The sequence below is a fragment of the Gopherus evgoodei genome, chromosome 3 (assembly GCF_007399415.2).
Source record: "Gopherus evgoodei ecotype Sinaloan lineage chromosome 3, rGopEvg1_v1.p, whole genome shotgun sequence".
Lineage (NCBI taxonomy): Eukaryota > Metazoa > Chordata > Testudines > Testudinidae > Gopherus > Gopherus evgoodei.
The window spans coordinates 24,835,189-24,852,979 of record NC_044324.1 but is presented as its reverse complement, the minus strand read 5'-3'; the positions used below and the strand labels follow the sequence as shown (position 1 = coordinate 24,852,979).

Here is a 17,791-nt window from a genome sequence, read left to right as displayed (position 1 = left end):
ATCCTAAAGTGATCTGAGTTAATAGTTGCTAAACTTGTAATATTAAAATGTGAAATTCATCAAGGACACAAGACACAGCATAATGGGGCTGTATCATACATTACAGCTAATGGTGATCCGAGAATCCAGCATCCCCTTCTCCTAATATTCAACACTCCATGTGAGGTATTGCAAATTTCCTGATACATTTATATTGCTTTAGGCCTATTACCAAATCCATTCAGGTTAAACTCTCAGCGCTAGCTGGCAGTGTTGTGGCTATCAGAATGGGGTGAGAAAAATTATAAACCCAAATATTTACTTCTTGATATGAAGGAATTATAATTTTAGGTCCCAATCTTAAAACTTAACTCTATGCATATGAATACTCCTATTATTGTTGAAGGTACGCACCTGAGTAAGTGTTTGCAAGATCAGGGCCTTAACCTTAATTTTGTGATAGGAGACAAAAGGAAAAATGTTATGTAACTACATTTTTGTGAGGGTCTCTCAAATTATTTCTGTATTGCCAGTGTTCTACTTGCTTTACAAAGGCATAGTCCCTGCCCTCACAATCTATATAACTTTCCTTTCACTATCGTTGTAGCTTTCCACACCTAAATTCTTGATACAAGTAACTGTGATAAGGCTACTGTATTCTAGATAATACAACTGATTATTACCTGTGTCCTCTGGGACTTCTTGTGTTTCCCCATCATCTGTCAATTCTAATTCTTTTACGAAGTTTGAAGGAAATAATCCTGACTTGCCATTTAATGTTCCACTCCACCAGCCTTCTTCTACCTGTAAAAAGAGAGATTTCCCATGTTAGTAAGAAAGCAAAGGGAAACAAATTCACCGATACTGCAATAAATAATTATGGCACTGTAGTTAAGAGTAGGAATTCAAATAATTCTACCACAAGACACTATACCTACACAATATGAAGCTGGCAAATACTTTGAAAAAGTTCAAAACGTCAACAAAATTTAAAATGAAGAAAATCATGATGGACACAACGGCAGCCACAGCTCAAGAAATATGTTTTATCACTACTTTTCTCTGCACAGCAATTATTCTACAGCATAAGAGGGACCCTTATTACTTACTCCTATTTTGAGTGGCAAAGATGATAAATTAATTATCAGTGGACAGATATTTTTTTCCTCTCTTTCCCAAGTGAAATTCTACAGGCATGCCGCTGCCTAATAATCAAGTGATCCACATTTAATGGGAAGGAAAAATATTAAACTGGTTGCAAAATAATGGATGCCAATTTTTACTATTTTGCCACTGGAGATAAGAAGTCCCGCTTAGGAGTTAAAGCCATTGGGACCCCATGATGAACTTTAATCTCCCGATTCTTGGTGTTAGTTATTCCATGACACTCCTTCAGCTGAAGTATTTTTAAACCATAAAGGAAACTGTATAATCTAAAGCAGAATTAAAAACAGTTTGACATGCCTAGATGATAAAGAAAAGGTGGGGAGTGGGGGGAAATAACCTGCTGGCACTGTACAAGAGACATGCTATCAAAATCATTTTCAGAACCATAATATAAAGTACACAATCCACTCTTTTTAAATGAATGCCAGTTAAATATACTCCAAAAGTTGCTGTTTATTATTGTTTTACTTTGTGGTTTGAAGATTTGTTTTACATCCAGAGGACAAAAAGTTACAAGAAAACATATTGAGAAGTTGTTTACATGGTCCGTTTTAGTCTCATATTTTAGGTTTCTGTGCCTGACCCAGGGCATGCTTTTTAAATGAAAGATCATTTTCTTCATTTGAGTGGAAAGATTTACTGTTTGAATGTTGGAGGAAATGTTTTTATGGTCAGGATTGTCTTTCTGACCAAAGACATCCTGGTTCTTGAATACAATTGCCCGATGAGATGGTGACTATTTTTGGGTAGTCAATGTTAGGCTTTTTCCCTGTCATTGATCTGCACTTAAAATTCTGTAGTTGCTGATCTGGTTTTAAAAATACCGGATCCACTGATTGGCACATTCTATATGGGATGGAAATAAAAACTGGTGTCCTAAGTCTGCTTATAAACGTTCCCAAATAGCAAAAGAAAGGAACTGTCTGCCCGGTTATCACAGTTTGCCAGTTTCCTTCTCAGACCCCTTTCAGCTTTTTGCATCCCAAGCTGTACTTCAAAAAGAAGGTGATAAAACTAGCCATGTGCGCTATTGCAAAAGTTCAGCACTGAGTATGGTAGCACTGGGAAGGTTCTTCAAGTACAGTATCACCTTGGAGGTTCTTCGAGATATGTGATCCCTGTCCATATTTCACTGTGGGTATGCACATGCTCCGTACAACCCCAGGGTAAAATCTTGATCTGCGGCATGCCCCCTCGCTTTCTTTATGTCTCCAGCTGAGGAGATACAGGGCAGAGCAGACAGACCACCACTCTAAATCCTCCTCCTCTATTGTGGATCCAGGAATGATCTGAAGCAGAGGGGAAGTAGAAGAATACAGATAGGGATCATACAACTTGAAGAATCTCCAATTATTAAAAGTAACTAACTTGCTCTTCCTCATGGAGTGCTGGTCGCTATGTATATTCCACTGTGGGTGACTGACCAGCAATGCTCAAGTAGGAGGAAGGTGAGAGGATACAGGAGGCAGAACAGTTTGAAGGCCCACCATTCCAAAGGATGCATCAGCGGAGGAGTCTTGTACTAAAGAATAATATTTTGCAAAAGTGCGGATGAAACTCCACATAGCTGCTTTGCAAATGTTAAGCAGAGGTATTTCCTGAAGCAATGCCATTGATGTTGCTTGTGCTCTTGCAGAATGAGCCTGCACCCGTTGAAGCAGAGGAAGATTAGAGAGCTCATAGAATGAGATACAACTTGAGATCTATTTAGGGATCCTCAGAGGACAGAGCTTGACCTCAAACTCTTTTTCTGACTGGATTTGTCCTTTACAGATAAAAGACTACGGCTTGTCACGCTTCAAGGGAATGAAGTCTCCTCTTTTTCAGATGCAAGTGGTTTTGAGGGGGAAAAAAAAAAAACACAGGAAAGTGAATTGACTGGTTCAGGTGAAACTCTGAAACGAGTTTGGCTGTGAACTTAGGATGTACATGCAATGAGACACGGAATATGGCATAAGACAGATCTGTCATCAGTGCTCTGAGCTCGCCCACCCTCCTGCCTAAGGTGATGGCCACTAGCAATGCAACCTTCACAAGCAGGAAAGACATGGAACATGTAAGCACTGATTAGAATGGAGAGTCAGCACTGAAAAAAAAACAAGGTTTAAGTCCCACTGAGGAATAGGTTTCCTTAGTGGAGGATAGATTCTGATAAGACTCTTCTAGACTTGGGTAGTCGGTGAGTGAGTGAAAACTGAATAACCATGTGAAGTTGGGTGGTACATACTGATTGCTGCCAGGTGAACCCAAAGAGAGTTCATGGGAAAACCCACTGTTTTGAGGGAAATAAAATAGTCCAGAATAAGGGGAATACCTGCAGCTTCTGGGAATATATACATTTCTGTTGCACCCAGAGAAACTTTCCACTTGGCTAAGACCTGGTCTACACTAGAAAATTAAGTCAGCATAACTACATCGCTCAAGGGTGTGAAAAAATTCACTTGTGAGTGGCACAGTTAAGCAGACCTAAGTCCCTGTGTAGACAGTGCTAGGTTGATGGAATAAATCTTCCATCAACCTGGCCTCTGCCTCTCAGGAAGGTGGATTACTTAGGCCAAGAGAATCTGGCATAGGCAGTGGTGAGCTGGAGCCAGTTTGCGCGAACCGGTTGTTAAATTTAGAAGCCGGTTTAGATCTGATTGCTAAAGGAGTGGGCAAACTCCGGCCCGCGAAACTGTCCTGTCTGGCTTGCCTGAGCTCCCGGCTGGGGAGGCTCCCCAGGCTGCTCCCCCACCTTCCCCTCTCTCGCAGAGCCTCAGCGTGCTGTGCCGCCAGCGCCAGCACTCTGGACCACTCCTGGGCAGCTCTGCAGCTCCTGCCGCTTTGAGAGGCATGGTAAGGGGGTGGGGCTGTGAGCTCCAGCATGGCATAGATACACGCTGCCCTGAGTAGCATGGTAAGGGGGCCAAGCTGGGGCTGTGAGGAGGGGTTGGATAAGGGGCAGGGAGCAGTTGGAGGGACAGAGGTTCTGGCGAGGGGCGGTCAGGGGATGGGGAGCAGGGATTGGGTAGGTGTGGGAGTTCTAGGGGTCTGTCAGGGATGAAGTTGGGGCAGTCAGCGGACAGGGAGCGGGGCGAGTTGGATAGGGGGTGGGGCCCTAAGGGGCAGTTAGGGTTGGAGGGGGTCTCGAGCTTCTACTCATCGGGCAGCTCTTAATAACCAGTTCCCTACCAGGAACTCGGCAGCACTGAATAACCCACTGCTGAAGTGCCGCCGAAAACCTGAAGCAAGTGAAGGACCCACTGCCTACGTCCCAGTAGGGAACCGGTTATTAACATTCTGGCAGCTCATCACTGGGCATAGGTAGTGTCTACACACTGTTATGCTGTGTTCAACAATGAAAAAATTGGCTTTTGAAATGACATGCATGATTATGGAAAGAAATTCAATTAGCAATTTGAATTCCACCATGTGGAAAAAAACAGCTGTACTTGTTGTGATAAGATACTAAATAGCTATGGACTTTGGCATTATCTAGTCTTAAAACTTTAGCTATTCAAAACTCTGCCTTCCATTTCATATAATCTTTTTCTGTTCTGACATGAAATTAATACCCAGATTACAAAAAAGAGTTATTTACAGTTTCAACTCAATCACTGCATTTTGTAAGTGATACAGCATGAAACAGTTTAGAAGACAGTTCTGTGCTAACTATAGTACATACACTTGTGACCAACAAAATTTATTTAAAATAGGTAGTATTATTTCTGGACATGTGGAACATAAGAAAAGCAACTTCAAAGGCAAAAAGTGCTTCATTAGATCATGAGACAAACCCTTCCATTTTTTCAGATTCTTTAAAAAAAAAAAAACCAAAAAAAAAACCCACAACCACCTTGATATCACCTATACGAGTGCTGCCCAAAACTCCCCAAAAGCCTTGGGTGTACAGAAATGTGAACTCCACTCTTAATTTCCTGCTAAGATCACCTCTTCTTTTCTTAGCAAACGGGTGGTATAACAACATGAACAGAATACTTTTCTTTCCTGGTTAAATTCCTGCCTTTGCCAGGTACAGAATTATAACCCAACAACCTGATGTGTGGTTAAATCAGGTACATTTTACAAGAATTATAGCCCTCAGAAGCCAAACTTCACCGTCCAAACATCTAACTTGTCAGCATATCTCCCTGATCTACAGAATCTATGTAAACTGACTCCCAATCATCCAAGCCTTTTTTTTTTAATCACACAAACAATTTGGATATTTGGAATTCTACTGCATTATACTTGCATGTAATAGGTTCAGTATTGACCACAAGAGGGAGTTGCACTACTACTACATTCCCTAAGCACCACCTGTACATAGTGGTCACTATGGAAGTTGCATAGAAACACTCTCAAACATAATCACTGCAACAAAAAATGGGATAAAAATCATGATTTTCAGATGCCTAAATAGAGGAGAAACTAACCCAAGCAAGCAAGCTCACTCCCAACCTTCAGTCAAAAAGAATCCAGTTCTGCTGCTAACAAACACTTACCAATTGTAACCTTGAATATTGTTCTAACACTGATGTCACATAATTTAAATCAAATGAACCACTGGCCACATATTTAAAACTATCAGCTGTAAATGAAAGATAGATACATGAATGTTGGTCTATATCTATCTGTCTTCTCTTCAAGCTCTTCAATGCAGGGACTCTTAATCTGTATTATGTACACTCCTACCTGAGGTCTGTAGCTGCTGCAGCTATAGAATATACATTATGTAGCAGCAGCAGTAAATATAGTAGCAGAAGTAATAAATATTACTACAAAGAAGGTTCCAGTCAATTAATTTACCATCTATTTCTGCTTAGATTCTAAACGGCTTGGGGCAAGGACTGTCTTTTGGTTCTGTTTGTATAGAACCTAGCAGAACGGGATCATGGTACAAGACTGGGGCTCCTAAGCACTATGGTTATACAAATCAAATAATAAGGATGATGATAAGCAGGGGTAATTAACAGTAAGAAAGAAAAGACTGAAGAAACAAAGGGCTTACAACAGAAAGAGTATACAGTTACTCAGGTTAGTCAGCATTTTAAATATTAAAACAAATGCTTTTTAAACTGAACTAATTATTGAACATCTTCTGACAGCCACTGGGAAGAGAGATCTCTTGAGGGATTCAATCTGGCATAGTTTATTATTTTTCTAACACAGACAAGTATGTTCACAGAATTCTCTCAAGCCTGAGAGAGAAGGGAATTACATTATTGTCATTTATATAATATCTTCTGTCTCAAGATTTACCAAGAAGCACTTTGGTCCCTCACTGAAATCAGCAACCTATGAAGGCAAGCCACACTGGGTATGTTTTCTGTTTTGTAATGGTTTCCTGGCATTGTTCACATTCCTGATCTTGCATACAGCCTGCCCTTGTCAGCTTTATCCTAAATCACACTAGAATTATCATCATGACAGCAGCTCTACAGAAGTGTCATCCTGTATGATTGGTGGAATGCAGATTATCAGCTACTATACCGTTTTTCTAGGTACAGGGAGTCCTCGGATTTACGACGCCCAATTTACGTTGGACACCACTTACACTGCTTTTCAGTTGACTGCCCATTTCGCCCCAATGACACTGTTTCACCCTTACAGTGCTAGATTTGCATAAAGTTGCTTGAAATCACTTCCTGGCTGCATTATAGTGGAATGGAGCTGGAAGGGGTCACTTCTGATTGGCTTCGAGGCAGCAGGGTAGATTGTTGCCAGGTATGGTTGCTACTTATTTTTGATTGGCTCCCGGTCCTGGGATCAGCCAATCAGAAAGCTTGAACAGTGAATGGCTGAGACTCAGCATGTGTGCCCTTCTCCCTGGCTTTCTGAGAAGCATCTGTGATTATATGATTATTTGAATGCTGTTTAAAAAATACAGTGTACAGTAAGTACATTGCTGTTGCAACATTTGAGATCTGTAATTCATTTAGTACAAAAATCTGGGTTACTGTGGTGAAAATAGTGTATCAAACCTTGGTTCAGGAACCAATCCCCCCTTCATACCATTGATTCCTATGGCAAAAGCAGTTTTGACTTACAATGCAATTTTCAGGAATGAATTGTGTCGTAAGTCGGAGGACTCCCTGTATTGAACTCTTGAGAGGATCCAGAAAAAAATAAAAAATGTTATTAACATTAGTCTTTGGAAAAGCCACCACATTTCCAAGATCACTCCTCCTAGCAAACCAGGGTCATTAAGTCACTTGGAAACCTGATGGAGAAGGACAGTGACAATGCCTGCGTCTATATCAAACATATACACTACTACATTTGAACAAACACAGCTGAAGGATGCCAGGAATGAAAAATAGCATCAGGTTAACTTGTTTAAATATTGTCTTAGATCTTTTACATTCTGTAAGGCTGCTTGGTATGATTCATTGCATCATGTGATACAAAGAATTCAGATCTTGGCGTTAAAGGTTTGGGAATGGCAATTTCTTGATTACTATTAATGTAAATGAAAACTGCCTTTTGAATGAGCAATATTCTCTATCTGTGTGGATAAAGAACTTATCACTATTACACCTAAGTATTAACTACGCATTAAAAATATGAGATTTGCCTGGAGGAGTAAAAAAAACTACTTATGTATTGTGATTTTAGAAGTCATCTTTAAACCATAATCTGCAAAAGCACTTACTCTGTTTATTAAAAATTATCAAAACAAATTCTACAGGTCAATGAAGCTTAACCCAAAACATTTGAAATTATGAGGATTACTCTGTACTCCAGATATACAAGGCCCTTTTTTGCAACATGTATTATTCTGGGGAGGGTATCAGCTCCCCTTAATAGGTCGCACTTATCTGAAGAGCTGGAGCCAGGTCAAACTGCATATTGAAAAAAAAACCACACACAACAAAACACTGCTGGTTTCCATGTAGCTAATAATATTGTCCCCCATATAATACAGTATCTGAGAGCCTCCCAAAGGCTTAAAAATAGAAGGAACAGTAAATCTCCCTTCCCTCCTTTGTAGACTTTAGGAGAAATAGCTAGAAAAACGTGCAGATTTGAGAAAGTTGAGCTGAAGAATAAGTTTTGCACCTCACTCTGAAAATGGCTGCTTCTGGGGTCATGCTTACCTTTTCCATAGGTTCCATACTACAGTTCCTGTGAAAGCTCCTTCTTTTCACACTCACAAGCCATCCCACTACAGGTTGAAAGTTTGACTGACTAAAGCAGCTGTCATGGGAGGATACAGTTGAGCTTTCAGGTAGGCAGGGATAATGTCATGAAAGGTTTTCAATATCAAGACAGAGCTCTTTAACTGAACTCTGTATTCAGTATGCTAATACAGTGGAGTGGTGTGTTCATGATGATCTGTACTGCTCAGAAAATAGCTATCAAGTTTGATCTACTGCACATTTATTGCTACTTTGATTTGTTCAAAGGTTCAATAATCAAGACAGAATATTTTGCAAGAAAAGGCAAGCCCTAAAAATCTGGTCTACTAACGCAACGCTCATCTAAGCCTGGCTCCTGTGTGTGAACTTACAGGTGATCAGCCAGGAATAACTTGAGTCCACTTAGCAAAACAACCACCAGGCAAAGATCACATGTACAAACCATAAAGAACTAGAAAGTTTTTATAGGAAATTAATGTGTAATGGAACATGATTTACTAAAGTACATGTTATTCCTTGAATAACTTATAGACTAATATTTGCTAAACGCTAGGCCTTTGTTAATTTAACATTTTGCTATTCCTAAGACAGAAAACCTCTAAACTAAAAACTTTAGAAACAGAAAATCATGCCTCCCTCACAATTTATCAACGTTTGCAATGTTTCAGTCAAGGAAAGGTTTCATTTGGGCCAAATGCCAGGGGATTAGTTCTATAACATAACTTACCTCTTCATTAATGTCAATAACATCCCCCACCTTGAGCTCCATTTCATCCTCGTTCTGTGGAATATACTCAAACAGCACTTTACACTGCCGCTTCTTTAACTCTGGTGGAAGGGACATTAGGAAAACATAATTAAAGTGAAACTGCCTAAAAATAATTGTGCACTTTTCCATATTCAAATCTTTCAAGGATCATATTTAAAGAGAACACCTGTAAATCATCCCAAGGAGCTATCTACACTTTCTTAGCTTCTAGTTCCCCAGTCGTCCATTTACATCAGTATAAATCCAGCCTGCCCTGAGCTAGGTAGACCTTTACAAATACTGACTGCTTCCATTTGTGAGCTTTACACTCTGCTGATTACACGGAAGTAAACAGTGTACTATCAATTACCAGCGCATTAATACCAAGTTTTATTGACATAATTGAGTCATAGATTAGCCGTTCTATTATTTTTCAAACTACTTCCTGTGAGAAGAGTGCAACAATCAAAACCGCTGTCAGCTATGTGCTATCTACAGCATTGATCTAGGTGAAAGGAGTAATTCTGGTGCACATTCATGAATCTGAAGTTTTATGACTACACTTTTGCACAAACACCCATCCTTACAAAAAATGTTAAATGATCTGCAGAACAATGAAATGCTGACATCCTTTGCATGAAATGAACGCACACTGTTAAGTATTAATTTGGGGGTAATTATATTTGTTTTGCTTGAACATTCAGAACCTGATTAAAAAAGGCACATGTTTCACTGGACTCCGGGGAGTACAAAACTTTTCCCAGTTCCACTATGTAAATCGAGATACAAAGCCTATCACTCAATCAATCAGTATTAAGTGGCACAAAAAGAATCTAGGAAGAAAAGGCAATTCATTATAGGATATTTCACAGATGAAAGATATACAAATATTAAAGGACAGAAGGCATCATGGTAAGAGACAGCTCAAGCCAAATTTGTACATGTCACAAGGTTAGTTTTCCAGATTAATATTGAAATGACACTACTGTAGAAGTCTTGATGGTTTCCTCTTTCCCACTAGAAGTAGAACTTCTAGAAGAAGTTTTCTAGCTAATAAGAAGATCATAAACTTTCCAAGGCAACTTCCATCTTGAATGAACATTTTCATTCTGGGTGGATTAACAGGAGTGTTGTGTGTATGATACAGCAGGTAACTGTCCCGCTTTATTCAGCATTGGTGATGCCTCAGCTGAAGTGCTGTGCCCAGGTTTGGGCACCACACTTTAAAAAAAAGATGTGGACAAATGGTAGAGTGTGTCCAGGGGAGAGTAACAAAAATAAGAAATTTAGAAAATCTGACCTATGAGGAAAGGTTTAAAAAACTGGGCATGATTAGCCTTGAGAAAAAAATGACTGCAAGAGGGACCTGACAGGCATCTTCATAGATGTTAAGTGCTGTTATAAAGAGGCTAGTGATCAGTGGTTCTCCATATCCACTGAGATAGGACAAGTAGTAATACGATTAATACACAGCAAGGGAAATTTAGATTAGATATTGGGGAAAACTTTCCCACTATAAGGGTGGCTAAATTCTGATATAGGTTACCAAGGGAGGTTATGGAAACACCATCATAGAAGATTTTTAAGGACAGGTTAGACAAACACATGCCAAGGATGGTCTTTGTATACTTGGTCCTGCCTCAGTAGGGTGGGCTGGACAATGAGGTCCCTTGGAGGCCTCCTGAGGTCACTTCCAGCCCTACAATTCTATCATTTTATTATTATTTGTATTCCAGTACTGCCCACCTACTGCTGGGCACTATCAACACATTGAGACAGCTCCTGACACAGACACCAAAATTTAAGAACATATAAAAAGGCATGGGGCAACAATCCTTACTTAAAATGATATACATTGCTTTTTGTTACTTAAGTACACAGCTGCAACACTTAGCAACCCCCAACCTCTACACCTCAGAAGGAGAAAAGCTATGTGCCTTCAATGAAGCCTTAAAGGTTCACTTCACCAGTTGAAAAGATCTAAAAGCTGCCTCTGAGATTACAGAACTGCTCCAAACTTCCAATTAGGATTGAGAACCTGTTACCTTAGGGGACATATAAATACATAGGAAAACATGTTTATAATCTAAGAGAGCCAGAAGATAGGTAAGATAAACAACAAGCAATATGTTTAAGATCCATATACTATGGGTTACTTTCCAAAAATCTTTTCCCTAATCTGCCCCATTTCCATACTGATCCAATACCATTGCTGCCAAGACAATATACCCACCGGGCTAAAAATAGGTTTTGGTTCAGTGCAAGAGTGTGTTTAAAAAATATATATATATTCCAATCAAGGAGTGTTCTTGTGTTCCTGATTACTGAAGGTGTAGGGCCTCACTGGCCTCTCTTGCCCCTCTGCTATCTTTCAGGCAGCTCCAGTTGCCCCCTCTCACATGGTGGGATGAGGGGGATGTGCCTACACTGCGTTGTGGCCCTCTTGGGTCAGGAACAGAGGCCAGCAAGAATTAAAAAACTGACTGAATGTGTGGTCAAACGTAACATGGTTCCACCACTCTACTTAAAGGGACAGTGTTGGAGAGGCTAAATGGTACAGAAGCAGCTTGTAGTGTTCTGGTGATTTACTAGTACTTCTAGGTGAATCATAACTATGAAATTACTTGAACAGTGGTCCCTAAACTGTGCGGAATGCCCCCTGGGGGGCACAAAGAAATGTTCAGGGTAGCGCAGTGGGGCCCGGGTCAGCCCCCCATGAGAGGTTGGGAGGGATCACCACCCAGCTCCACTCCAGTCCAGCCACAGCACGGCCCGCAATCCCAGCCCAAGGCCCGACCTGGCTCCCAGCCTCTGACCCAGCTCCTGCAAGGGCATGGACAGATTATGATATGGGTGGTGGTGGAGAAAACGTGACAAAATGTTTGGGGCCCACTCATCTAGAGGGTTATTTCACCAGTAGAAAGCCATAGCTATGAAATGTAAGCCTCACTTCATAGCTAAAATGTAGCTTTTATTCTAGCACTTTATAGTCATACCCAATGTTCACATGTATTAAGTCTTCCAGGGATAGAAGATACTATTAAGTGAATTTTGATGATACTTCGTTCAATTTCAAAAACATTTTAACTCAGTACAATAGAGCATCTTTTAATAATATAGCTCTGAGCAGGATCTTGTCACAGGAAAGAGCTCTTCGTCTGCCCTGCAACGGCTTACCAAGGCTGCTGAGTCAGCCACATTTTGGACTAAGGAAGTTAGTGATCTTTTTTCTCTACAGGTCATGAGGGAAGCAGTCCCAAAATTGGGTCTGAAGCTCCCTCAGATGCTGACTCAAGTTCCCGATCAGTTTTCTTGATGATGTTTAAATCAAGAGGAAATTACACCACATTTCTGCCTTGTGCTCAAAGAGACCAGTTTCCAAGCTTCCTTAAGAATGCTTCTTTGTCAAGCTTACACAGAACATTCATATTCTGTTCCTGGAGAGCTCCTCATTCAGATGCTCAAGGCAGTCAAAGATAAACATGCGACTTAAGATTAATATAGAAAGTAAGAACAAAAGGAGATTGCTGATCATTCGGGAAATGTACATTTCCACTCAATCTGACAAGTATACCAGCTTTTCAGTGTAAGTTCTACACATATGTGCTGACTTACTTCTTTGGAGGCATTTCCAGTTGATAGGTTAACAGTATATAAACATTTTATGAATTCATATTCTCTTGGTCAAACAGCGGAATATAAAAAACCTGGTCACCAGAAATCCTGTAAAAGGGAATTTTCCATATTGCTAATTTGCTTTCCCCTGATGTCTCTTAGGTCAGTCTGTGTACAGCATAATGTCTGTATCTGATGACAAGAAGAAGAAAATTTAGTAAAATTTGCAATTAACACAGCATAATGTGGCTAACTCAACTGGTGAAAAATAGGGGCAAGTTAAAGGAGGATAGTAAAATAATACCAGGTGGCAGCGTAAGAGGCATAACAACAGTGCTGTGCTCAGAGAACTAGATACCTATGAATGTGAACATGATGTTACTAGTCATCAAGAGTTTATTTAACACTATGACCTATAAGTAGCACTTGTCTTCCTCTCAGCTCTGACACAGGTTGGGTGTCCAGATTGATACAGTAGAAAAAATCAAGTTACCCATAAAGTTCTTTTTTTCCTGTAACTGTGAGGTCAGGTTGGGCACTGAACTCAAGAAGGGTCCATAGAAATACAATACATGGGGCCATGAGGCACCTGAGACCCCTATGAAAATTGAACAGCATTTCCCCAAGGTGCAGTTTCCAGAGACCTACATATATTTCAGGATGGTATCTGGATGAGGTTAGAAAATCAGAGACTGCCGTTGCTGTATTCAGAGTTCCTACAGGAACACCTTGCTCAGATGTATACTCAATTTGGGGTCCCCGATTAAACACAGAATCATAGAAATGTAGGACTGGGAGGGATCTCAAGATGTCATCAAGTCCAGCTCCCTGAGCTATGGTAGGCCCAAGAAAACCTAGACCATCCTTGAGAGATGTTGGTCCTCCTTGTTTTTAAGTACTTCCAAAGTTGGGGACTCCATGACCTCTCTTGGAAACCTATTTCAGAGCTTAAACTACCTTAAAGTTAAACCTCTCTTGTTGCAAGTTAAGCCCATTACTTCTTGTCCTACCTTCAGTGGACATGGAGAACAATTGATCACCATCCTCTTTATAACAGCCACTACCACACTGGAAGACTTATCAGGTTGCCCTTCAGTCTTCCTTTCTCAAGCCTACATATGCCCAGTTTTTTAAGCTTTCCTCATAGGTCAGGTTTTCTAACCCTTTAATCATTTTTGTTGCTCCCCTCTGGACTCTCTCCAATTTGTCCACATCTTTCCTATATTGTGGTGCCTAGCTGGGGCCTCATCAGTGCTCAGCAGAACAGGACAATTACCCCGTGTCACACATACAGCGCTCCAGTTAAAACACCCTGGGACAGGGAATGTTTAGATAGACATGATCAGGTTTCTTTCTTTATTTTGGCTTGTGGATTTCCTCTGTGCTATTTTTGTTTCGTAACGTAAACCTGGATCCCAGAGATCCATTTCTGGTGTTTAACCCCTTTTCAGTTACTCTATAAAATTTAGCAATAGCCTGATTTTCCAGATGTTTCTCCTTTCTTCTTTTTTTAAATAAAATCTACCTTTTTTAAGAGAATGATTAGTTTTGTGTCTTAGAAAGTCTGTGCATATATTTTTCAATTAGCTGGTGGCAACAGCTGGGTTTCCCTTGTTTGTTTTCTTTCTCAGCTTCCCCGAGGGAAGGGTGGAAAAGCCAAGGGACCTCAGGGAAAACTTTCCAAGTGAGTTTTTCCACGATTTGCAAGAGGAAGTTTTTCACTTGGGTGGTAACAGCATTTACCAAGCCAAAGACAGAGAAAAGCTTTAATCTTGGGAGTTAATACCAGCCTGAAGTGACCAGTATTAATTTTCAGAATCCTTGCGGTCCCCTACCTTCTGCACTCAAAGTGCCAGAGTGGGGAATCAGCCTGGACACCTCCCTTTTCAAGTTCAGCTACCAATATCTTTGAGAGTTGTATTAAGGCAAAAAAGGAGGGCCCTGAACCTCCAGCATTTGTGCCCAGTAGACACAAACAAAAACCTGCAAGGCGATTAGTTGATGAGAAACTAAAGATAAATCCTGGAGGTTCCAGTTGCAAATTCACCCTAAATGACAGCCTGGATTACAGAGGTCAAAGATTCAATGTGGAAAATAAACCTAACTTCTTTGGGTCTTTCAGGCCCAGCATTTGTGGAAGCTACTAGAGGCCTTGAAAACTACAAAATATAAGAACATAAAAACAGCCATACTGGGTCAGACCAAAGGTCCATCTAGCCCAGTATTCTGCCTTTCAACAGTGGCCAATGCCAGGTGTGTCCCAGAGAGAATGAAAGAACAGGTAATCATCAAGTGATCCATCCTGTCACCCATTCCCAGTTTCTGGCAAATAGAGGCCAGGGACACCATCCCTGCCCATTCTGGTTAATAACCATTGATGAACCTATCCTCCATGAACTTACCTAGTTCTTTTTTGAACTCTGTTGTAGTCTTGGCCTTCACAACATCCTATGGCAAGGAGTTCCACATGTTGACTGTGCATTGTGTGAAAAAATACATCCTTTTGCTTATTTTAAACCTGCTGCCTATTAATTTATTTGGTGACTCCTAGTTCTTGTGTTATGAGAAGGAGTAAATAAATAACACTTCCTTATTTACTTTCTCCACACCAGTCAGGATTTTATAGACCTCTATAATATCCCCTTGAGTTGTCTCTTTTCCAAGCTGAAAAGTCCCAGTCTTATTAATCTTTCCTTATATGGCAGCCATTCCATACCCCTAATATTTTTTGTTGCCCTTTTCTGAACCTTTTCCAATTTCAATATACTTTTTGAGATGGCGTGACCACATCTGCACACAGTATTCAAGATGTAGGCATACCATAGATTTACACAGAGACAATACGATATTTTCTGTCTTATTATCTCTCTCTTTCTTAATGAGTCCCAACATTTTGTTTGCATTTTTGACTGCCACTGGGATGTTTTCAGAGAACTATCCACAATGACTCCAAGATCTTTCTCTTGAGTGGTAACAGATAATTTAGACCCCATCCTTTTATATGTATAGTTTTCCATAAATAGATCATGTTTTCCAATGTGCATTACTTTGCATTTATCAACATTGAATTTCATCTGCCATTTTGTTGCCCAGTCACCTAGTTTTATGAGATCCTTTTATAGCTCTTCTCAAGATAGTTAAGCTCCAAGTAGACTGCATAGTTTTGAATCATCTGAAAATGTTGCTACCTCATTGTTTACCCCTTTTTCCAGATCATTTATGAGGACCTTTCCTCTTACTCCATGACAACTTACTTTGCTTAAGAGCCTTTGGTGAGGGACCTTGTCAAAGGCGGTCTCAAAATCTAAGTACACTATACCCACTCGATTCCCCCTTGTCCACATGCTTGATGACCCCCTCAAAGAATTCTAGTAGATTGCTGAGGCATGATTTTCCTTTACAAAAACCATGTTGACTCTTCCACAACAAATTATGTTCATCTATGTGTCTGACAATTTTGTTCTTTACTATAGTTTCAACCAGTTTGCCCAGTACTGAAGTCAGGTTTACCGGCCTGTAATTGCCGGGATCATCTCTGGAGCACTTTTTAAAAAGTGGCGTCACTTCAGTTATTCTCCAGTCATTTGGTACAGAAGCTGATTTAAATGATATGTTACAAACTACAGTTAGTAGTTCTGCAATTTCATATTTGAGTTCCTTCAGAACTATTGGGTGAATACCAACTGGCCCTGGTGACTCACTACTGTTTAGTTTGTCAATTTGTTCCAAAACTACCTCTAATGACACCTCATATTAAACCACCTGAAAAATTCTCCAAAATCAGGGCGGGAAAGGACTGAGACTAATTGTTCTGCCCATAAATTAGTTTTTGGGATTACTTGCAGTTTGATACAATGCATGCTAGAGTGAAAGGAGAAAGGAGTTTTGCCACATAATATTACTAGGCTTGAGTTAATGAGCACAGGAGACAGTGTCTACAACTCAAGGGATATGAAGTCACAAGATGAAGTCACATCTGCACCACAGAGAATTCTGTGGTCTCCTTTACTATCAGAAAAAGGCTTCCTTAGACTTCTTGAGATAGAGAACACTCTTCAGTGAGTCTTCTCAACCTGACAGCTCTTTGAAGATGCAGGGTTTAGCAATCTTACCAAATTGAAGAAATCTGAATGAACTAGAGAGTGACAATCTGTTATCCTGTCAGAAAGCCTTGGATTCTCAAGCAGGACTTCTCTTGTCAAAAGGAATGACCCTAGAAACATTTCTTAAGCACCAGCATGGGCCTGGAATTCTCAGAGACTCTAAAAAGGAGATTTCCAAGAGCAACAGGTTCTGTGCTGGCTGCTAAAGAGACAGTTATAAGCATTTCCTTCTATCTAAATTATATCTCATAAATGCCTCACCCTTTGTAAGGCACTCTCCCTTCATTGTGCTGAGAGTGAAGCCTCTGTAACCATCTCAAGATTGTAGAGATCCAGAAATGTATTAGGGCTCTTCTGAAAGCAGTTTTAACCTTACTTTCCAAAGCGTTCTTGGAACAGATGCTCCATGGACCAGCAGGGCAGATATTAATCGCATCTGACATCTAATACTTGCACCCTCCCCTCACAACTGCTAACCCATGTCTTGCATTTGTCTCTTCTATTTTAGACTATAAACTCTTTAGGGAAGGGAATATGACTATTTATACAGCACTATGCAAACTCACAATGCTATAAAAATGATTTTTAGTACCACTCTATGCAGGACAAGGTACATAAAACATTAAAAGAAAATCTAGCTAAGAGCTCCACTGAACAGACATGTTTCCTTTACTCAAGGTAGGAAAATGAATTTGATTGCTCAAACAGAACTGAGCCTCTATCAAAGGAGATGACATCACAAATTTGGCTGAGTTCTCCTGCCTCCTTCTGCAGGTAAGAGAACATGGCGTCCAGTGTTCAAAATGGTCTGAAAGATGCAGGATGACCACCACCTGACTATGCCAGAGAACCACCCTGCTCTCTGGGTATTATGTTGCTGCACTCAGAACTTCACCCAGGGAGCTGCAAAATGGCAGAACAGCAAAGTCCTTTCTTCGGTAGAATTTTATGGTGAACAAAACAACATTCTGTAAGTTCTGGATTTTACAGTGGACCAAATGCTGCTCTCAGATGCGAGTGCACAGGACTTCTACAGAATGCAATTTGCACACATCTGC

The 17,791-nt window shown here is 40.3% G+C and overlaps 1 protein-coding gene across 2 annotated transcripts in view; it reads right to left on the bottom strand.

Moving 5' to 3' along the window:
* Positions 1-17,791, bottom strand: part of CD2AP (CD2 associated protein) — a 138,112-nt gene that overhangs the window by 53,944 nt on the left and 66,377 nt on the right. For both annotated transcript variants that reach the window (XM_030555303.1, XM_030555304.1), the window contains exons 4-5: positions 8,995-9,095; positions 663-783 (exon numbers count right to left, since the gene is read on the bottom strand). In XM_030555303.1, the coding sequence (XP_030411163.1) occupies positions 663-783; positions 8,995-9,095 (222 nt within the window). The remainder of the gene's footprint in view (positions 1-662; positions 784-8,994; positions 9,096-17,791) is intronic.